This window comes from Equus caballus, chromosome 21 (genome assembly GCF_041296265.1).
Source record: "Equus caballus isolate H_3958 breed thoroughbred chromosome 21, TB-T2T, whole genome shotgun sequence".
Lineage (NCBI taxonomy): Eukaryota > Metazoa > Chordata > Mammalia > Perissodactyla > Equidae > Equus > Equus caballus.
In genome coordinates, this window is record NC_091704.1 from 16402683 (window position 1) to 16425403 (window position 22721).

General features: G+C 51.4%; 1 protein-coding gene across 1 annotated transcript in view; it reads left to right on the forward strand.

Annotated features, from left to right (window-relative positions):
* The first annotated feature begins 357 nt into the window (after positions 1-357).
* Positions 358-22721, forward strand: part of NWD1 (NACHT and WD repeat domain containing 1) — a 79813-nt gene continuing 57449 nt past the window's right edge. The window contains exons 1-6 of the mRNA XM_023625377.2: positions 358-628; positions 6728-6831; positions 8353-8499; positions 11708-11793; positions 14327-14443; positions 18796-19090. Of these exons, the coding sequence (XP_023481145.2) occupies positions 8382-8499; positions 11708-11793; positions 14327-14443; positions 18796-19090 (616 nt within the window). The 5' untranslated portion in view covers positions 358-628; positions 6728-6831; positions 8353-8381. The remainder of the gene's footprint in view (positions 629-6727; positions 6832-8352; positions 8500-11707; positions 11794-14326; positions 14444-18795; positions 19091-22721) is intronic.

Sequence of the window (22721 nt, forward strand, 5' to 3'; positions counted from 1 at the left end):
TGGGTTGTTTAGGCTCCGGGTCTCTCATGAGGTTGCAGTCAGACGTTGGCCAGGCTGCCATCGTCAGAGGCTTGACCAAGACCAGAGACTCCATTTCCAAAACGGCTCCCTCACGGGGCTGTTGGCTGGAGGCCTCAGTTCCTCGGTGCACGGGCTTTTCCATAGGCTGCTTGAGGACCCTGGGACGTGGCAGCCAACCTCGCCCAGAGCTAGCGAGCCAAGAGCACAGAAGACACAGTGCCTTCTGCGATCTCATCTCTCAAGTCACGCGCTGTCACCTCTGCTTTATTCTGTGTCACAGAAGCGGATTGTTAGGTGCAGCCCACACTCGGGGCGGGGAATTGGGACCCAGCTTCTGAAGGGAGGAGAATCGAAGAATTTATGGACATATTTTAAAACCACCACACTGTGCATCTGGGCAAGTTACTTCTCCTCTCCGTCTCCCTTGCTTCAGCTGAAAATGGGGATAAAAGTTAGTCCCCGATGATTGACTGGGTTCATGGCAGTGACGGACGGGTTAGCGCCGTCATGAAGCGAGCTCTCAGAAGTGGCCCGGTTACTCGCGCCTGTTGTGTGCGGATGGATATCTCTTTAGTAGCAAATTGCGAGCTGGCTCTTCCTTAAACAGGTGAATCTCAGGATACTTGGCTGACCTTCAGCTTCTTAATCTGGGTGTCATTGGCCTCTGGCAAAGCCCAGGACAGGAATCAGAGGGTCCATGGATTCCCCAAGACGAAAGGCAGAATTATGTGCTCGTGTTATTTTCTAGAAGAGGGTTCAAAGCGTTTATTGAGGATGTTAAAGTGTGGTCTGTGACCCCAAAAAGCTTATGAACCGCTCGGCAAAATTGAGGCCAACTGTTGATTTTCACTGGGCGGGCATTCTGGACCCTGCGGGGCTGGGGCCTGTGCTAGGCATTGGGAGAGGGACAAATGAGACTTGCAGGCCGGGGCACAGACTGCCCAGGATGCAAGCGGCTAAATGTGATCACCAGGAGGGGTTGATCATGAGCAGTGCTGCTGTGAACACACATATACAAGGACTTGCTTGCACACCTGTTTTCATTCTCTTGGGTCTATACCTAGGAGTCGAATTGCTGGATCACACGGTAATTCTATGTCTCACTTTATTTTGGCAAGGAAGATCATGCCTGAGCTGACATCTGTGCCAGTCTTCCTCTATTCTGTATGTGGGACGCCACCACAGCATGGCTGATGAGCAGTGTGTAGGTCCATGCCCAGGGTCTGAACCTGCAAACCCCGGGCAGCTGAAGCAGAGCGTGTGAACATAACCACTAGCCACTGGGCTGCCCCATCTACGTGTTGCTTTTTAAGGCACTTTCAAGCTATTTTCCCCAGCAGCTGCAGCATTTACCTCTCCACCAGCAGTGCACAAGGGTCCCAGTTCCTCCACAGCCTCACCAATACTTGGTATTTTTCACTTTTTAAGATTATCACTGTCCTAGTGGGTGTGAGGTGGTATCTCATTGCAGTTTTGATTTGCAGATTAACAATATTTTAAAGTGTTTTTTTTTTAAGATTGGCACCTGAGCTAACAACAGTTGCCAATTATTTTTCTGCTTTTTCTTCCCAAATCCCCCCAGTACATGGTTGTATATTTTAGTTGTGGGTCCTTCTAGTTGTGGCATACGGGACGCCGCCTCAACATGGCCTAATGAGTGGCACCATGTCGGCGCCCAGGATCCAAATTGGGGAAACCCTGGGCCACCTAAGCAGAGCGTGGGATCTTAACCACTCAGCCACGGGCTGGCCCCTAAAGTTTTTAAAAAATCAAAATCAATGCAAAAAAATCCATGAGGAACAAAATATCAAAATCTTAGCAAAAACGGGATCATCCCTTTATTTGCATACCTACCTCACTCGCCTCACCATATTTAAAATTGTGATATTTCATTCATTGTGGGTTTTTCTGGATTGATTTGGATTTTTTAAAATATTGCATTAAAATATTTATCCTTTTACCACAGTAAAAAACATTGAAAAAATGTTGTTTATCTTCGGTGCTGAGTCGTTTTGGGTTTGTTGGCGGCCCCGGGCCAGCCCAGCCCTGGGTTCCAGCGGCTTCCCTCCGCTCGCGGCAGCCCGCGCGCTGGCCTCCAGGGGGCGCTGCTTGCCCGCCCAGCCTCGGTCTGGGCACCTCCTTCTAGCCGAGAGGTTGATCCGGTTTCTTTACGTCTCCGCCGCCGGCCGGGATCCCTCGTCTGTGAGGCGGGAATGAGGAAAGTCAGGAGTGCAGATGGCAGAGGAGGGAGGGAATCCCCTGGCCGAGGGCTCAGCGCCCACCCCACACATAGATGATCATGACTACTCCTGCAAAGCACAGATGGAAGAACATTCTAGGCTTTTCTACAGAGGATTTCAAAGTCACAAAAGTAGGCAGAAAGGTATGAAGAGCTCTTGCCAGCCCCAACCACCATCACCCCCTGACCAAACCCCACCCTGCCCACCTCGCCAGCTGGAATTAGTTCAAAGCAAACCCAAGTCCTTCCATAAATCTTCTCATTCTGTAACTATTTCCTATGTCTCCAAGAGATAAAGACCCTTAAGGACACCTAAGCGCAATACCATTATCACACTTAAAAGACTTTACCAAGAATTCTTGGGGCCTGCCTGGTGGCGCACCGGCTAAGTTCACACGTTCTGCTTCTCAGTGGCCTGGGGTTCGCCGGTTCGCATCCCTGGTGAGGACATGGCACTGCTTGGCAAAAGCCATGCTGTGGTAGGCATCCCATGTACAAAGTAGAGGAAGATGGGCATGGATGTTAGCTCAGGGCTGGTCTTCCTCAGCAAAAAAAAAAAAAAAAAAAAGAGGATTGGTTGGCAGTAGTTAGCTCAGGGCTAATCTTCCTCAAAAAAAAAAAGAATTCTTTAATGCCCACAGACTCCGGTGTGGCAGACGACGGTAGGGGTCTGACTCAGTTCCGGCACCCCCTTGCCTGGGATGGCCTTGGGCGGGTCGCTGACCTTCTCTGGAGCTCATTTTCACCCTCAGTAAACCAGACGGCAGACTGAAGCCCTCAGGGTGCTGGAGAAGTGCAGGCGCGGTGTGTATTGGTGTGTGTTAGCGCCTGCAGGTAGGAGTCCCTCGGAATATAGTAACGTGATTGTAGCAACATGAATAGGTAACATGACGGAGCAGCGGTTCTCAGCGGGGCGGGGGGACTCTTGGCACTGTCCAGAGATGTTTTTGGTTGTCAGTGATCGGAAGTGGTGGTGCTGCTGGCATCTAGTTGGTGGAGGCCAGGGATGCTGCTCAACACCCTCCAGTGGCCAGGACGGCCCCCTCCACAGAGGGGGGGTCTGGCGCCAAGTGTCGGCGGTGCCGAGGTTGGGAAACCCTGCTCTAGAGACTTAGATGTCATTAGCGCTTCCTGAAACGTTGGCATAGGAGGCTTTGATTCCTGGCTCTGATGCTTGATGAGTGACCCTGGTTATAATAGTAATTTGTCACGGCCGACATTTCGTGGGTCCTTGCATGAGCCGAGCGTGGTGCTAGGCTCACTATGTGCATGCATTCATTCTCTTACCAACCCAGGAGGTGGTGGAGAAGACTCAAGCCCGGAGAGGCCAAGTGGCCCACGCAAGGAGCTTCACCTCCCTGGACCTCATTTCCTTCGTCCATGGGACAGGATCTCGGGGTTGTGTGTGGACTGCCGATGCCAAACGCCAACTGGCCGGCCCCTTGTGGACCCTTGACAAAAGGCATCTGCTGTGATGGACCTGTTAGCCCGGCACACAACAGTTAACTGCCAGGTCTGGCCAAGGGCCCAGCTAAGCCAGCCTGAGAGCCAACAATTCCTTTCATTATCCCAGTTGCTGGGAGAATTGGCAGGAAGAGAGCTGCGAAGTGCCTAAGACAAAAGTTACTAGGATTGCCGGAGCTCGTCTTCCGGGCAGTGCTGGGCCCAGAAAACTGTCTTCTCCAACCTACTTCCCCAGAGGATTCTAAACTGGCCCTTCAATCACCAGCAGGAGCTAGAGGGAGGCAGGAGCCCCCAAGGAAAACCAGAGGGCGGGCGCTGCAAGGGGCTCCTGTCCTTCCTGGAGAAGGCCGGTCTTGCTTAGTTGTCTGTGGTGACAAGCAGGGGTCAAGGAAGATGGATAGTTGTGGGTGAGCATGTTGCTGTGACAATTATTTACTGGGGACCTGCTGGGCACGCTGACCAGGGTCCTTGCACTCATGGAAGTTTGTTGTGAGAGAGCAAACAGTAAACAGGCAGAAACAAGAAGAAACATCAGCTGGTGGTGAGCACCATGCAGAGAATTAAAATAGTGTGACAGCATGGGGGGTGACTTGGGAGGTCGTTGAGTAAGGAGACAGTCAGGGAGAGCCTCTCAGCAGGTGGCATTTAGGCTGAAATGTGAATGACACGAAAGGACACCGGATGGAGAGTTCGGGTATGGCACGTGCAGAGGCCCTGAGGCAGAAATAACTTAGCTGTTGTAGACCACGGGTTCTCAACCCGGCAGGATTCTGCCCCCTGGTGGACATGGGCAATATCTGGAGATATTTTTGATTGTTACAACCTGGGGAGGAGATCTGCTCCTGGTATCCAGTGGGTTGAGACCAGGATGCTCCTTGACATCCTACAACGCACAGGATGGTCCCCACGGCATAGAACAAGCCAGCCCCAAACGTCAGTTGTGCTGGGACTGGAAAAGTCTGGGCTAGAGGAATAGAAAGCAAGCCTGGTGTGAGTGTCGAGGTCAAACGCTCTGATCCTCCTGTGAACACCAAGAGGTTGCAGCAAGGGAGCGTGACCACGGGCTACAGTGGGGTCAGGTCCACGGGGCCCGGTAGGGACTCAGGGAAGTGGGGGAAAGAACAGAGACTTTGAGGGGGGCAAATTCGAGGTCAGGAGACTGGTCAAGAGGTGCTGGAAGAAGGGCCTAGACCGACGCTGGAGCCTGGAGCTGGGGCCTGAGTGAGGTCAGCCGGGCACGGCTAAAGCAGAGCGTCTGGGTGGATTGTGGGAAGGTGGTTGGATGGCAAGGCTGGCTTTCGGGGTCTGTGAAGGACAGGGGGCCAGAGCAGCACTTGCTCGCTGACTCTGCCTTTTCGGGCTAGTGAGGAAGTTCTCTGAGCCTCAGTTTCTTCATTCATAAAATGGTGACAGTCAGCTCTGTGTCACAATACTTAGCAGGTCTGTGTAGGAGAGGATTAACTCAGCAGGCCTGGTTGTCCACACCCTGGACGTGAAACGTCTGGCCCTTGCCCAGCTCCTGGCAGTGTCCTTGGAATGTCCTTCCTGATAAGAAGCTCTTCGTTTAGCTGGGGGCCTTGGGATGTACCAGATAGTCTATGCTAACACTGTGACTTATAGCGGGGGCCTTGGGACATGTGTCACCAGCTTGACCTGGAGGGACTGGAGTCGGAGGTCACCTGTGCAGGAGGTCAGACTTGCCTATGTGACCAATGCCCAGTAAAAACTCGGAACACCCGGGCTCCAGCAAGTTTCCCTAGTTGGCAGCACACCATGTGTGTTGTCACACATGGCTGCCGGGAGAATTAAAGTCTGTCCCCACGACTCCACTGGGAGGGGACAACTGGAAGCTCACCCTGGTCTCTCCTGGATACTGCTTTATGCACCTCTTCTCTTGGCTGATTGTAATCTGTGTCCGTTTTTGTATGAGTGACTTCCTCAGAGAGGCCCTCATTAACTACCCAATCTCAGGCAGAACCTGCTTGTTAATCTTTTTCATGGAACCAAGCTTGGGGTCATCTTACATTTAAAGTCTTCTTTCAGCTAACCCTGTATTAGCAATTAAACACTTACAAAAGCAAGGGGCATCAAAGAGGCATTGAGTGTAGCTGTTTTTCTCTAGTTTAGAAGGCATTTTGGAGCTCTGAAGGACTACCCGGAATGCATCCTTTCTGTTATGTACTAGCGTTTAAAATTGAAAATACAATATTTTAAATGGTCACCATTAAACCATATAAAAACTTATATATTGAAAAGTAAGGGGGCCGGCTCCGTGGCCGAGTGGTTAAGTTCACGCGCTCCGCTGTGGCGGCCCAGGGTTCGGATCCTGGGTGCGGACATGGCCTTGCTCGTCAGGCCACGTTGAGGTGACGTCCCACATCCCACAACTAGAAGGACCTGCAACTAAGATATACAACTATGTACTGGGGGGGTTGGGGAGATAAAGCAGGAGAGAAAAAAGAAAAAAAAAGAAGATTGGCAACAGTTGTTAGCTCAGGTGCCAATCTTAAAAAAAAAAAGAAAAGAAAAGAAAAGAAAAGTAAGTTTCCTTTCCCGTTAAGGCCTCTACGCTCCCTACCCAAAGGCAGCCACTGTTAATCTGTGTCCTTTCTCTGTAGTGTGAGTGGAATAGCTTTTGTGGATTCTCTGAGTCCTTCTAGTGAATTCTGCAGACCTACGGTGGTTGTGGGGACTCCTGAATGGCAGTCTTTCCTGGGTGGACAAGGCAGGGAGGGAAAGTAGAGGCAGAGAAGGAAAAGGTATGACAAAGTTCAGACTGTTCAGTAGAACCGATACCACTATTTATCCAGTGCCCGTATGTGGAGTGGGGACTTTGCACCCCGATCGCCCAAATGCCTGTCCACATTTTGTTCATCACGGGCGTGTTGGCATTCCTTTTGATTTTCAGGCACATGATACTTCCTTAACGTGTTGATCCCGAGGCAAATGCCTCACTCTCCTCACCCCAGCTCACCGTGAGTGGTTCTCACTCCCATTTCACAGACGATGCAGCTGATGCTGATGTCCCAGAAGAGAGGCCACTTGCTTAAACCCTCCAGGACAGCGCTGAAGGAGCCGGCATCCCAAGCAGGCCCATGGATGCCACGGTATCCGTCCTTTCTGTCTGTGGTTTGTTAATATTGAGAGGTGGGTGGGCAGGACTCACATCACCAGGGCATTTTCAATAAGGTCAAATTGTAAGAAAGTCTTTCGCTGGTCATGCAGCCCATGTTTTTGATGATTTTTTTCCTAGTGTTATTGAGATGTATTTGTCATATAACATTGTCTAAGTGAAAGATGTACAACGTGTTGATTCGGTACATTTATATACTGCAAAAATGTTACCACCACAGCATAGCTAACACTCCATCATGTTACATAATTACCCTTTTTTTGTGATGAAAACATTTAAGATTCACTCTCTTAGCAACTTTCACGTGTGTAATACAGTATCATACATTAGAGCCCCAGAACTTGTTAATCTTATAACTAGAAGTTAGTGCCCTTTGACCAGCATCGCCCCATTTCCCCAGCCCCTGCTGACCACCATTCTGCTCTCTGTTTCCACGAGTTCAGCTTTTTTAGATTCCACATGTAAGTGAGATCGTACAGTATTTGTCTTTCTCTGTCTGACTTATTTCACTCAGCATAGTGCCCTGAAGGTCCACTCACATTGTAGAAAGTGGCATTTTTCGATTATTTCCGAGAGCACATCTCAGTTTGATGTAGGCAGATCCTTAACCGCCCTTGGAGACTTGCCCATCTCCCCTCTTTTCAAAGCGGGCCAGCTGCAGGCCCCACACCTCTTGCAGGCAAGGAGATCTGGCTAGGGTTGATTTAAAGCTGCTTTCAGTTTCTTTCTCAGCACTGCTGACATTTGGGGACAGATAATTCTCTCTGGTGGGGGTGTCCTGTGCATTGGAGGGTGTGGAGCAGCATCCCTGGGCTCCACCCACTAGATGCGAGTACCTTCCCCCGCGCCCCGTGGTGACAACCAAAATGTCTCCAGACACTACGAGTGTCCCTTGGGGACCAGAATGGCCCCCAGTTGAGAACTGCTAGTTTAATAGTACACCCTGTGCCTGGACCTCATTGGAGGGTGAGCACAGGATGGGGTGGGCGTTCCACTAAGTGTTCGTCCTTCTTGCCTGCCCTGCTAAGGCTGGGCACAGCTCCCAGCATCCCACAGCCTCTTTCTGCACACCTGGGCCCAGGTTCAACTTATGTGGAGCCCCGCGGGACCCAGGTGTTCGAGAGGCTGGCTGGTCCCCAGGCCCCAACACCCAGTGCTGGGAAACCACAGTTGCTGTAGCGACCACTGAGCTCTCAGGGCAAGGAGCTGGTTGGTTGAGAGGTAAACGTCGCCGGTGCCTGGAGGAGCCAACATCCAGGGGCCTTGGTTGAGAGGCCGTTGTCCAAGGTCCCCTGTTAGCACTTACAGACAAAACAGAGCAGAGAGGAGCAGCTGGCTCAGCTCCACAGGACACTGGAGGTGACAGGGGCTGCAGGTCCCTAAGAGGCCTTGGAGGGTGAGGCAGGTGCCCCCCGGATGGCCCTGCCTGTCTGACCTCATGAGGGAGGCTGCCAGGCCACTGGCGTGAAGTTTCTGAAACCCAGGCCCTTTCCAGGGGAAGGATCGTCCAGGGGGGTGGGCAGCATGAGCGTGGACCCCCTCAGCCCGGACACCCACCAGCAGCTTCTCCAGGGTCAGGCGGGCCCCCTCCCAGCGCCTCCGTCCAGCAGCGTGGCCATCTTTATCAGCTCCACAGTTTCAGGTAAGGAGCAGGGCAGGGCTGGGGGCAGAGGCAAGCGAGCACTCTCGGGGGGTGCCAGGGCAATGGGCATGGCTCACAGGGTCCTCTGAGAGACCTGGATGTGAATGCAGCCTGGCCCGTGATCCACATGGGAACCCGTGAGGGGGAGCCTCCCAGACCCTCTGTTTCTTCTTCAATAAGTGAGGGTGAGAGCCTGACTTGATAGAGTGGCTGTGAGTGGCAAATTATATTCCAACTAAATTTGTGATGAACATGGTGTGCACCAGGCTTGAAAAGTGCCAGAGTCTTTCCACGGCTACAAAGCCCGGCGAGTCTGGGTCCTATGAGCCTCCCCAGCCTTGTCTTGTATGATCCTTTCCTCACCATGTGTTGTGGTCACACCGGCCTCTGGCAGGTCCTGGAACCCGTGAAGCCCCAGCCCCATCAGCTGAATTTGGTCTTTGTTGAATGCCTCGCCCCTCCGACCAGGCTGTAAGCTCCATGAGGGCAAAGACGACACAGTAGTGTGCTGGCAAGTGTTTGGTAACCTAATCTCCAAAAAGCAAAAAACAAAATAAAACTCCTGTTTTGCGCTGTGTGCCAGTTTCCGCCGTGTAAATCCTCCCATGGTCGTCAGTTTCGAGCTGCCGTGTGACGTCATGAACAGGCGTCAGGCAGGGCTGTGCGGCAGCTCACCGGCTGCCAGCATTTCCCTGAGACAAAATCAGTAGCTGTAAAGAGACTCCAGCGCAGAGCTCATGGTCACTGCAGTAAAATAATTTCTCAATGATGAGTTTTGAGTGTTTGCAATTTCTGATTTTACTATAATGTAAGTTCAGATCAATTTTCATAATGGTTGTGTTAATAACTGGCTCACAAAATTCCTGAAGATTTAGCAGTCAGCTCTCCCGAGCGAGGGGGCTGGCTCTGACACACAGGCACACCTTGGGGATGCTGTGGATTTGGTTGCAGACAGCCACAATAAAGCCAATATCACAATAAAGCGAGTCACGCAATTCTTTTGGTTTCCCCGTGCATATAAAAGTTATGTTGAGGGGCCGGCCCAGTGGCACAGCAGTTAAGTTCGCACGTTCCGCTTCCGTAGCCCAGAGTTCACCAGTTCGGATCCCGGGTGCAGACGCAGCACCAGTTGGCAAGCCATGCTGTGGTAGGCGTCCCACATATAAAGTAGAGGAAGATGGGCAAGGATGTTAGTTCAGGGCCAGTCTTCCTCAGCAAAAAGAGGAGGATTGGCAGCAGATGTTAGCTCAGGGCTAATCTTCCTCAAAAGAAGTTACGTTGATACCATACTGTAGTCTAAGTGTGCAATAGCATTATGTCTACAAAAACAATGTACACATCTTTTTTTTTAAGATAGTAGTGGTTATTATTTTTCTTTTCTTTTTTTTAATTTAATTTTTATTGAGTTAATGATAGGTTACAATCTTGTGAAATTTCAGTTGTACATTATTGTCTGTCAGTCATGTTGTAGGTGCACCCCTTTACCCTTTGTGCCCACCCCCCAGCCCCCCTGTCCCCTGGTAGCCACTAATCTGTTCTCTTTGTCTACATTTTTAAATTCCTCATATGAGTGGAGTCATACAGATTGTCCTTCTCTATCTGGCTTATTTCACTTAACATAATTCCCTCAAGGTCCATCCATGTTGTTGCAAATGGGACAATTTTGTTCTTTTTGGTGGCTGAGTAGTATTCCATTGTATATATATACCACATCTTCTTTATCCAATCATCTGTCGATGGGCACTTAGGTTGCTTCCACGTCTTGGCGATTGTAAATAATGCTGCAGTGAACATTGTGGTGCATAGGACTTTTGGAATTGCTGACTTCAAGCTCTTTGGATAGATACCGAGTAGTGGGATGGCTGGATCGTATGGTATTTCTATTTTTAATTTTTTGGGGAATCTCCATCCTGTTTTCCATAGTGGCTGCACCAGTTTGCATTCCCACCAGCAGTGGATGAGGGTTCCTTTTTCTCCACAACCTCTCCAACATTTGTTAACAATGTATGCATCTTAATTAAAAAATACTTTGTTGCTAATAAATGCTAACCATCCTCTGAGCCTTCAGCGAGTTGTAATCATTTTGCTGGTGGAGGGTCCTGTAAAAAAGCGCATATCTGCACAGCGCAGTAAAGCGAGGTATGGCTGCCCTGCCTCGTCCATGTTACCCCCTGCTGCTCAGCCTTGTCTGGGCGTGAAGTAACTTCCTAGTAGCTATTTTCTGGACAAATGGGATGGCCTGTGGGATTTCTAAAATGGGCATGGGAAGAGGAGGGGCAGGAGACAGAGCTGAGATTGGCGTCAGGTCGTCCCCCATTCGGAGCCTGGGCGGCTTCTCGGCACCAGTGGCTGTGGGTGTCTTTTCATAGACACTATGGTGAAACGGGTGTTCCCGCAGCCCCGACCTTGCGCTGGGTGCATTTCCCTGCCTGGGTCAGTAGTTCAGCCAACATTTACCGAGCGCCTGTGCCTGGTACTGCGGGATCCTGGATGACCGAGACAGCAGAGGTTCTTGACTCTGGGGCTTGCAGCCCTGCAAAGCAGAGCATCACCCCCATTTTACAGACAGGAAACTGAGGACAGCCTGACACTCGGCACAGGCCACACAGTGACGTCAGGGCTGGAGAAGGTCTGAGCATCCCAGTTTGCCCCAGGTCGGGCTGCCAGATTTAGCAAAACCCAAAAACCAAAACAAGGGCAACATCAAAACCAGGACATCCAGTTCGATTTGCATTTCAGATAAACAAAGAATAATCCTTTCGGGTAAGTATATCCCAAATAGTGCCTGGGCCCGGACACACTTACGCTAACAAATTATTCGTTGTTTATCAGAAATGCAAATTTATCCAAATAGTGCGTGGAATGGGATATACTTATGCTAGCAAGTTATTCATTGTTTATCTGAAATGCAATTTCAACCAAGCAGCCTGTATTTTATCTGGCAACCCTAACCTAGAGCAACCAACGATGCTGGTTAGCTGCGACTGAGGAGTTTCCCAGGGTGTGAGATTTTTAGTGCCGACACCAGGAAAATCCCAGGCAGCCCAGGATGGTTGACCTCCCTAGGTGTACCTCGTGTCTTTCACATCTTTTGATTTGCTGTGAAGGGCCCCAGCCTTGGTGGGGTGAGTGAGGCTGAAAGCAGAGCCGTGGGGCAGGGAAGAGCTCTGGGTTCTTCCAGCTGACGTCTTTCATGCTGTTCCTGCAGACATGGATGCAGAGAGAGAAGCTCTGCAGAGCGCCGCCTACCCCGAGGTGCAGACTTTCTGCCAGAAGCACGGCCTGATGTTCGAGGTGAGCACCTGCCCGCTCCTCGCTGCCTGGGTCCCCTCCGTCCTGAAGGTCGGGAACGAGGGTGTGCCCTGGGGCAGTCACGCAGGGCCCTTTGTTCACAGGGGCTCCGCACTCAGCTCAATGCTTTGCTGTTGAGTCTTGAAATTCATAATGACTTTTGAACAAGAGCCCCGTTTTCTTTTTGCCCTGAGCCCTGCAAGTTCTGTAGCTGGCCCTGGTCATGGGCCATGGAGATAAAAGTCCTCTGAAAGAGCAGGTGGAGGGATGACGGCTACGGGCATTTTGATTAGCACAGGAGGCATGGCACAGCACAGGAGTGGCCGCCTGGGGACCCTGCTCCTTGGGCTGGGCCCTTTCCTGCCTTTTGTTGCTCTTTACCCTCTTCTGCACTGGGGCAGCTTCGGGGGGAGTCTAAGAGGGCTGTGGGATATTTGGGGCATGCATGGAAGTGGGACATGCCTTTTTCTGGAGCTCCAGTGGTGTGCCTGTGGGGCACAGTCGCCACGGGCCCCAAGCAGCCTCTGGGACTCTCACGCTGACCCGGGAGTGGGGGCGATGCTGCTGCTGCGCGTTTCGATGCAGAAACCGACAAACCGTCTTGGAGTCTCGGCTTCACTTGAGGCTATCTCCTTGCCATTGGGACAGCGACGCATCGCACCAAAGCTCCTTCATTGTAAGCCACGCCGTCATTTGTCTGCTACCAAAAAAGAGCAGTGCTGGGAGTTCCACTCTGCTCGCCGGTGGTCCTGAGACACGGCTCGGTGGCAGTGGCACTAGAGAGAAAAACATGCATGCTGAGTACTGTGGTCTTTGCACCCCATGCTGTGGTTCATCAGGAATTCATGTGTCTTTCCCTCTGGGCAAAAGAACTTGGGGAGGCAGGGTCTGCTCTTGACGGGAGCCGAGGAGTCAAAAGAAAGATTTCTTGGACTCTCAAGATCTGACAGTAGTGCTCTTTTATTTAGAGAATAGTGTGGAATAGCATGGGGACAGGACCCACGGGCAGTCAGAGCTGCTGCTGCATGGGGACAGGACCCATGGGCAGGAGGAGGTACTGCTGGCATGGGGAGCTGCTGCTGCCCACATGGGTGGAGAGTAAGGCTAAATTTAAGGTGTAGGTATGTGAATTATCTCTTTACAAGACAAACGAAAGAATATGTAAAAAAGTTAAAATGGTATCAGTGCAGGTGGGGTCTGGATGTTGGGTGGTCCTATAACTTTTAGATAAGAATCAAATTGGATTAAGTGAAGGCCAGAAGCCACCACCCTAAATACTATCTTCAGCTAAAGACAAAGGAGGATGTTGGGGGGGAGGGATCAGTTACATGAGGTTGCCAGACAGTAACCAACTTAAGTCCTTGCCTTCCCCATTAAGAGTTTCCAGAGATAAGGCCACCCCGCCTTCCTCCTGGTGCAGAGAGGGAGGCAAGGAGACTGCCTTCACAAATGTAAATGTTTCCCAACAAAGGGCAAGCAAACTCTGCTCCTCGGAGTTGCTTTTATTAAGGTATCCAGCCCCCTTCTCATCTGCAGTTTTAAAAGTAACCAGCCTAAAATAATCCTCATCAGTCCTATAACTTTGGATACGGGTCAGGTCGGGTCAGGTGAGGACGCCCTAGGCCTCCCGGAGGGTGCTGTAGATCGGCAGGCCAGGACGCCTCGGCCGTCTCTCCCGGGGCAGCCTTGCTCTGCATCAGTCTGAGTCCCCTCCTGCCCCCTCCTCATCCTTCTGTCCTCGGGGCCAGCTCCACCCTCTGACTTGCGGGGGCTCTGCCAGCCCTCTCACCCTGGGGCAAGCTGGCGGAAACGGACCACTGCATGCGGTTGCCCCAGAGACTTTGCCTGTCCCATTTTGGCCAAACTAAATGCCCTGCTTTGCAAAGAAAGCTCTGCGAACAATTGCGGACATGTCCTTGCTTAAAAAGGAACAGCTTCAAAATGCTCAAGTTCTTTAAAAATTTTAAATGTTTTTAAGTAAACGTCTGATTTCGGAATTTAGATCTACACAAAAGTTGCAGAGACGTCCAGAGTCCCCTGTGCCCCACACCCAGCCTCCCCCAATGTGAACGCCTTCCGTTATCAGCGCGTCTGTCGCAGCTGAGAGGCCGACGGTCAGTCAACTGTCAGTGACCGACCTCCTGACGTTACTCGGACGTCACCAGTTCTTCCGTGCCCGTGCTCTCTCTGCTCGAGGACCTATCCTTACAGGGACCCCACTGCCTGTGGTCGTGACATCTCCCCAGCCTCCCCTGGTCTGGGACGGCTCCTCGTCTTTCCTTGTTGCTCGTGACCTTGGGGTCTTGGGGAGGACTGGCTGGGTCCCGCGGGATGCCCCTGGTCTGGGTCTGGCAGATGCTCTTGTCACGGTTACAGTGGGGTTTGGGGTTCATTCAGGTTCTTTTAATCCAGAAATCCCCTCTGGGGAGAGGGTGTCAAACATTATTGAAAAAAATCTTTATGCCTTTTGTCAAAGGGGATTGAAAAATTCATGCATCCTGCCACCTTCCTGACAAGCCCGTGCTTGTGTCCCCAGGTTGTTGATCTGAGGTGGGGTGTTCGCAGTGCCGAGGCCACTGAACACATGACCACGGAACTCTGCTTGGAGGAGCTGGACCGGTGTCGGAAAACATCCATAGGGCCGGCTTTTGTTGTGAGTCTCTCAGGAGGGAGGGGTTAGCTCTTACTTCTTGTTCCAGCACCAGGATATGGCCCTGCTCCCTAGCCAAACCCACCAGTGGAGGGAAGTGGGTGGCATTCTGCTATTGTACCCACTCTCCATAATCATCCCATGGCAGACATTGCTAATCAATCACGGCACTCATTTTCTGCAGAGCTAGCTGGGATCCAGACATTAGCAGTCAAATGCATGCAGCAGGTGAGATGGAGAGGGTGTTGAAAGCCAAAGGGATGTTAGAATTTGCTCTGGACCTTCTCTCAGCTTTCCCACCCCATCCACTCTGTGTTGGGGAACTTTGGGGTCCTGGAAAACCATAGGTAAGGTGGAACCCCAGGGTAACAGAAATTTCTTTCTCCCATGTGCCCCATGGTGTGGGGAGCAGACTTGACGGCCCTTCTGGAGCCTGCCTCAGGGGCAGACTTCCTCCAGCCCCAGGCAAGGCCAATGTTTCCATGTCACAGGGTCTTTTCTCTTTCCCTCCCAAATGTACTCCTTCTGTCACTAAAATAACTGCCAGCTCACAATGAACGGTTTGGGTTGTGATCAACAAATGACATTCCCAAGTCCCGATTTATTACCCCACCAGGTTCCAGACACATCCAATAACTGCCATTTTGGCTCATCAATCCTACAGCAGGGTTTAGCAGCCTACAGCCTGTGGAGCAAATCCGGCCCACTGCCTGTTTTTGTAAATAAAGCTTTATTGGCACTCAGCCACGTCCACTCATCTAGGCATCACCCAGGGCTGCTTTCCAGCTACAGCTCGGAGCTGAGCAGTTGCAACAGAAACCATCTGGCCTGCAAAGCTGAAAATATTGGCTCTCTGGCCCTTAACAGAAAAAAGTTGCCGACCCCTGTCTTAGAATGTAAAGAGGGAGAATGTCAAGAAAGTATCTTTGCCCGCCACACTTTAATCACAAAGACGTTCTGAGTCGCTCCAAATAAAAAGAAAAACCCTCCAAACCGCTCCTGGAAATAAGGGAGAATGTAGAAGAGAGTGGTGCCCATTATAAAGGCTGTTTTCTAGGGAAATAAAAAGAAATAGGCTGTTTGGCCTTAGAATTGCACTGCCCAATGCAGTAGCCACGAACCACGTGTGATGATTTAAATTTCAATTAATTAAAATCCAGTGGATGGGGCTGGCTCCGTGGCCGAGTGGTTAAGTTCGTATGCTCCGCTGCGGCGGCCCAGGGTTCGCATCCTGGGCGCGGACACGGCACCGCTCGTCAGGCCACGTTGAGGCCGCGTCCCACATCCCACAACTAGAAGGACCTGCAACTAAGATATACAACTATGTACGGGGGGGTTGGGAAGGTAAAGCAGAAAGAGAAAAAAAAAGGAAGATTGGCAACAGTTGTTAGCTCAGGTGCCAATCTTTAAAAAAAAAAAAAATCCAGTGGAGTTAAAATTCCACTTCCTCAGTTGCACAGCCACATTGCAGTGGCTCAGTAGCCACGTGTGGCAAGTGGCCACCATACTGGACAGCCACGATGAGAACACTGACGACGGTGCGTTGCTTTAGTAACTTCTACACTTCCAATGCTGCCGCGGAGATTAGGCCTCCCTACGAGAAACCAAGACCTGGGCGGGGTGTGCGAGCAACTGTCTTCATTATGTTTACGTTTTCTGTGCACAGGCGGGCGTGTTTGCATTCTTTAGCTCTATACTTTTCTTCATAAGTTGGCACTACCTTTTTTCCCCTTTTTCCTTCTTTTTCGATTTTTATTGAGACATAATTGACATGCCACACTGTATATGTTTCAGGTGCACAGCATAATGGCTTGACTTACATATATTGTGGAATAATTATTACAATGTTTAGTTACCACCATCATCTCGTATAAATACAAAAAGGAAAAAGAAAAGAAAGTGAGAACGTTTAGGGTCTACTCTCAGCAGCTTTGAAATCTGCCACAGGGCAGTGCTCACGTGTCCCCACGCTGTCCGTGACTCCCCAGGACTCACTCATCGTCTGCCTGGAAGTCTGTACTGTTTGAATCACTCTGTGTTAATTATTGTTGCTTCGAAATACATCCCCAGGTCTGGGAGGCTCGATGCCCTGCTTGCGTCTCTCCACGAATCTCTTTTCCAGTCTTCTCATTTAGTTTTCCAATTGAGCCTGATGATTGATCATTTTGTTGAGTTTCAAAGGAAAACTTTTTTAAAGAGAAAAGGGAGATGGGGAGAAAAAGAACTCCAGGAGGAATTTGATTTTGCAACCCAAGTCGCAGGCCGCGAAAAGCACAGCGTGGCTCCAGGTGGCACGGGGGACGGGGGACGCTGTTCCAGCTGCCCAGGCCCCATGGCCCGGGGACCTTGCTTGCGCCTCCTCCTAGAAGGGCTCCTTGGGCGCCGGCGGACTTCTGCCCACAGCTGTTTGTTCCTGAACCAGGCGTGGCCCCCTGTCACCTCAGAGCCACAGCGTCGTTGTCCTTGAGTGGCCCTGCTTGGGGGCTTCCCATGGAGCTGCGCCAGCGGCCCTTGGAGACGCGTCTCTCCAGTAAATAAGTCCTTAGGCAGCATGGCAGGGACATCCCCACGGCACTTCCTTTGAGAGGCTCTGGGTCTCAAGGCCACCAGCAGCAGCTCCAGCGTCCCCAGAGAGTTGCTCTTGGTGCCTCCTTCTCGCCTCCTTTCTGGCTCCTCCCGGTCCCTCACGCTGGCCCCACATGCAGGGTTTTGTACTCTCACTCTCCTTCCTGAGAGCTCTGGTCTGTGGCCAGCTGGCCTCGCCTTTTCGACCTCTCTCGCTCCTCAGAGGCTGTTCCTGCAGGGAAGGCCCCCGAGAGCCATGTCCTTGTCAACATCCTGTCATCACAGATTCCATTTATCCAGGTTTCCCAGAGGCATGCCCCTGGGATATTCTGGAAAAACCCAATGAAGAGAGGAAGGGTGGTTGCTTCCATTTTATATGAGAAAACTCAAGACTTTGGGCCCTATATCCTAGGCGTAATTCTCTTGCATTCCACTTTTCACCTTCCTTGAGCGTGTTGGGATAGAAAGAGGGCCTCCTAGTGTCCTCGACATTAGGACCAAAATCTTAGGGCCTCCCCATGCCCAACAAAATCTTGCCCTTGTGGACAGCCTTTTCTCCCTCCACTGCCACCACTTTGTTGGTGCTTCAGCTCCCCTGGCTTTCCTGCACTGGCCTTTGGCCACACTTCCTGCCACGGGGCTTTTGCACATGATGTTTCCTCTGCTTCCCAGGTGCTCTGCCCAGTGCACTCATTCTCATGTCTTATTCTGTAGCTCGATCCTCACTTCCTCAGGGGAATTTCCCTGACCCCACAGCTCACGTGTGACCCACTTTACCCTTTCTGTCTAGCTCTATGACGGCTTCACTTTGACATTGGTGCAAATTCTCAGATTGATGTCAATTCCCAGATTGATGCTGGCCTCTCCTGTTAAGACTCCAAGGTCCAGGAAGGCACAGACCAAGACTGTCCTGCTTATTCTCTCAGCAGGACTGTGCTCCCTCCTACATTTCTCAAGGAGAAGCCTTGCTTTGCTTCTTCCAGCTTCTGGTGGCTCCAGGCGTTCCTTGGCTTGTGGCCGCATCCCTCCAGTTCTGCCTCTGTTGTCATATCGTCGTCTTCTCTGCTGTTTGTGTCGAATCTCCCTCTGCCTGACTCTTAGTAAGGACTCTTGAGATTACATTTAGGGCCCCCCGGATAACCCAGGATAATCTCCCCAGCACAAGACCTTTAACTTAATCCCGTCTGCAAAGACCCTTGTATCAGGCTTCTTCAGAGAAGTGGAACCCAAGTACATATGTGTGCTCGAGCAGAGAGAGGGAATCACCCTCCCTCCTTCTTTCTTTCTGTCGGGACCTTTGGTGGGTGTGGTGAGGCCAACCCGCGCTGGGGAGGGCCGTCCGCCTGGCTCAGCTCACCAATGCAAATGCTGACCTCTTCCGGACACACCTGCACAGACACACCCGGAAATCACGTTGGACAGCTCTCTGGGCGTCCCTTAGCCCAGTGAAGCTGACTCACAAAATTAACCACCACCACCCTTTCCCACAGAAGGTACATCCACGGGGCCCAGGCAATGGGACCAGGGATCTTTGGGGGTGTTATTCACCTGCCACAGAGGGGTTCCCAATAAAAGCTGCTGAGGTGCTCAGTGCTCGATCCCCCTGCCGCATGTCCCCAGGTCCCCACGTGCAGATGCCATAAGGCTCTGCTTGCGCTTCTTAATGTCACTATCGCCATGGCGCTACCACCAGGCTCATTTTTAGGGGCGAGGTGTGGCTCCCCGAGGGTCTCAGAGCCAAGTGCCGGTGCCGACACTGGAGCCCGCGCCCTCTGCCCTCTCTCTGCCAGGCCCTCATGGGGAACCAGTACGGGCCCTGTCCGGTCCCCGCGCTCATCGAGGAGAAGGAGTGGGAGGCGCTGCAGGCTCAGCTGGCCGCCAGGCCCGGCGACCTGGAGCTGGTGGCCCAACGCTTCCGGAGGGACGAGAACGCCGTGCCCCCTGCCTACGTGCTGCAGGCGCCGGGCGCCAGGGAGGCCAGTGAGCCCGAGGATGCCCTGGCCTCGGTGCTGTGCTCCGGAGCCCGGGACGCACGGAGGCTGGGCCTCCTCACGCAGGAGCAGTGGCACCGCTACTCCCGCTCAGGTGAGGCCGCCGCTCTGCCCCCGTTCAGATGCACATCAGGTTTGGTGCAGATGCCACAGTCTGCGTCTCGGTAAATGCCAAGCAGACCTGCCTCCCAGACTCAGTTCCAAAAATCCTTCCTTTACTGACCCAGGAGAGTCCGCCTCATTCCGGTTGCTTCTCCATCTTTTGGGGTCCTCCTCTCCTCCCCCGCTCCCTCCTCCCCTCTCCGGGGAGGCTCCTGGCTTTGAGGGAGGGGTTCTAGGGGGACCACCCTCCCGATTTGCCTGGGAGCTTTAGGGCTGAGTTCAGACGGTCCCAGGAACACCGGAGCAGTGGGTCTCCCTGTGTTAGCCCAGGAACCAGTCCCTGCCGAGGCTTCCCAGCCATCCGGCCCCACTGCGCCTGCCTCAGAGGTGGAAACTGAGGCACAAGAAGGCATCTCCTTTGCCCAGGGGCAGAGCAGAGATTGGACCCTGTGACTGCCAGGGTCTGTCAGCCGGCCCCCGCCTGCAGCCTCCGCCTCTGCCCCCTCTGCCCTCCACCCCGCCTGCCAGGAACAGGTTTCCACAAATGCAGCGGGTCCAGCCCTTTCCCCACGCGTGCTGCAGCAGGACACAGGGCCTCCTGCTTGGGGGTTAATAGCACGCCAGCTTGTGGATTGTTAGTCCGTCAATTTATATCACCAAAAATATCAAGTAGACGAATTCATATTGCCAAAACTGTGAAATGTATGAATTTATGTTACTAAAAATATTAAATACATGAATTCATTATATCAACGTATTAAATATATAAATTTATGTAATCAACATATTAAATATGTGGATTCGTATTATCAACATATTATATAAGTGGATTTATATTATGATCATATGAAATACATTGATTTATTAAAGATATTGAATGTAGTGATTATATTAATAATATTTTAATTTTATTAAAATACATTGATTATTATATATTGCCTTTTGTATATATTACGTATTAATATATATTATACAGCCATACCTCATTCTATTGCGTGTTGCTTTATTGCACTTCACAGATATTTCTTTATTTATTTGTTTATTTAAGATTGGCCCTGCGCTAACATCTGTTGCCAATCTTTTTTTTCTTCTTCTCTCCAAGCCCCCCCAGTACTCAGTTGTATACCCTAGCTGCAGGTCCTTCTAGTTCTGCTATGTGGGACGCCACCTCAGCATGGCTTGAGGAGCGGAGCTAGGTCTGCGCCAGGATCCGAACTGGCAAAACCCTGGGCCGCCGAAACGGAGCGCGCGAACTTAACCACTCGGCCCCGGGGTCGGCCCCAAATATTGTGTTTTTAATGAGATCCTCCACCAGCAAAAAGATTACAACTCGCAGAAGGCTCAGATGATGGTTAGCATTTTTTAGCAATAAAGCATTTTTTAATTAAGGGCAGTACAATGTTTTTTAGACATTATGCTATTGCATGCTTAGTGGACTACAGGATAGCATCAACATAACTTTTATATGTGCTGGAAAACCAAAAGGTTCGTGTGACTCGCTTTATTGTGATATTTGCTTTATTGTGGTGTGTGGAACCCAACCCGCAATATCTCTGAGGTGTGCCTGTATATATATTAATTCTAGTAATGACATCAATTTTTAAAAGTAAACTTTTTCTTTGGGGATACTTTTTTTTTTTGAGGAAGATTAGCCCTGAGCTAACATTGCCAATCCTCCTCTTTTTGCTGAGGAAGACTGGCCCTGAGCTAACATCTGTGGCCATCTTCCTCCACTTTATATGTGGGACGCCTGCCACAGCATGGCTTGCCAAGCAGTACCAGGTCCACACCCGGGGTCTGAACTGGGAAACCCCGGGACGCTGAAGTGGAACATGTGCACTTAACCGCTGCGCCACCGGGCTGGCCCTGGGGATACTTTTAGATTAACAGGAAAGTTATAATTTTCTAAAGGTACAAAGACAACTCAGAGTTCCCGAATGTTCTTCACCAGCTTCCCCAAATGCTAACATCTTATGTGACCACAGGACATTTGCCAAAACTAAGAAATTAACATTCGTACTTCACAGTGGTCCCTGGTGATCAACTAGACTCTGGACTTTATCCAGATTCCCTCAGTTTCCCCATCAGTGTCCTCTGTCTGGGAGCCGGTACAGGATCCCACAGTGCGTTTGGTCCTTATGTCTCCTTGGCTCCTCTGGTTCATGGCAGTTTCTCAGGCTTTCCTTGTTTCTCATGACTTTGACGGTGTTAGGCGTGCTGGCCAGGTCTGTTGTGGAATGCCCCCCTGGGCGTGGCTGCTGTTTCCTGTGATCAGGCTGGGGTTGTAGGTTTCTGGGAGGAGGCCCGCAGGGTGAGCTTCCCTCCGCATCCCGTCATAGCAGGTGCCTGATGCCCACCTGACATCACACCTGCTGCCAACCTTGATCCTTTGCTTAAGACTAGGAAAGACGTGTTAATTTTGAATACACTCTTCACATGAACATTGTTAATGACTACTGTGTTTGGGCACTTAGCTACAGCGCTATTGCTTGCTCTGTGACACAAAGCCACACCTGCTAATTGCTTCCACAGAGATGTCTGCCCCTGGGGCCGTCACCAGTGTCTGGGGGCTGTGCTGGGCCTGGGTTGCAGCGCAGCCTTGCCCTTTCCAGCTGTACTGACTTCTGGCGTGCTCGGAGCCTCAGTTTCTGCTTCTGCAGAAGGAACTAGTCAGAGGTTCCCATCACGGAGTCATTGTGGGGGTACGAAGGGTCCTGTCCCCCCATGACCTCGTTTGAGCTTCAAGCAGCAATAGCAACCCAGCCCGTTAAGAAGTCCCACTTGAAAAAATAAACAGAACTCCTTGAAACCAGCAGAAAGCATGAGTGGGCGCCAAGCTGGGGGCTGCTGCGTCGGCATCGTCATCCGAGCGTGTTATTTCCCAGGCACCTTGCTCGCCTTTCATTCTTTAAAACTTTATATTTTGAAATGGAGATTCACAGCAAGTTGCAAAAAAATAGTAGGAAGGGGTTCCGTGTGTCCTTCACTCAGTTTCCCCCAGAGGTACAGCCTTTCAACACTGGAGAGCCATGTCACCGCCGAGACGTGGGAATGCAGAGGGAGCACCACTTCGCAGGACACGCGTGTGTGTGTGCGTGCCGCACACACGTGTGTATTTCATCCTATGCAGTTTTGTCACCCGTGTAGCATCCAGGAGCCACCACCGCCGTGCAGGGCGGCCCCCCACCACAGGGATCCCTCTCGCTACCCCTTTAGCGCCACACTCCCCCTCCCTACAATCCCCAGCCCCCCGCAGACACGCGTCCATCTCCATCTTTGTAATTTTGTTATTTCAACAATGTTATAGAAGATGGAATCTCACAGTCTGCAGCCTGTGGAGATCAGCTCTTTCCCTCGGCACAGCGCGCTCTGCTTTTCACAAGCACTATTTCATGGAAGATCCGCACAGTAGCCCATCAAGGTTTGGCTAGTTCACCCACATTACAGGGGAGGAAATAGACTCAGAGAGGTGCAGTGATTTGCCTAAGATCACACAGCCTGCAGGTGGCAGAGCAGATGGTCTTGGATGGGTTCGCGCAGAAATGTGTCCAAGAAGGGTCCTATTTGGGGACTGCTATTGGCCTTCATCTCTGACCTCCATTCACAGGCCGGGGGCAGCGGGC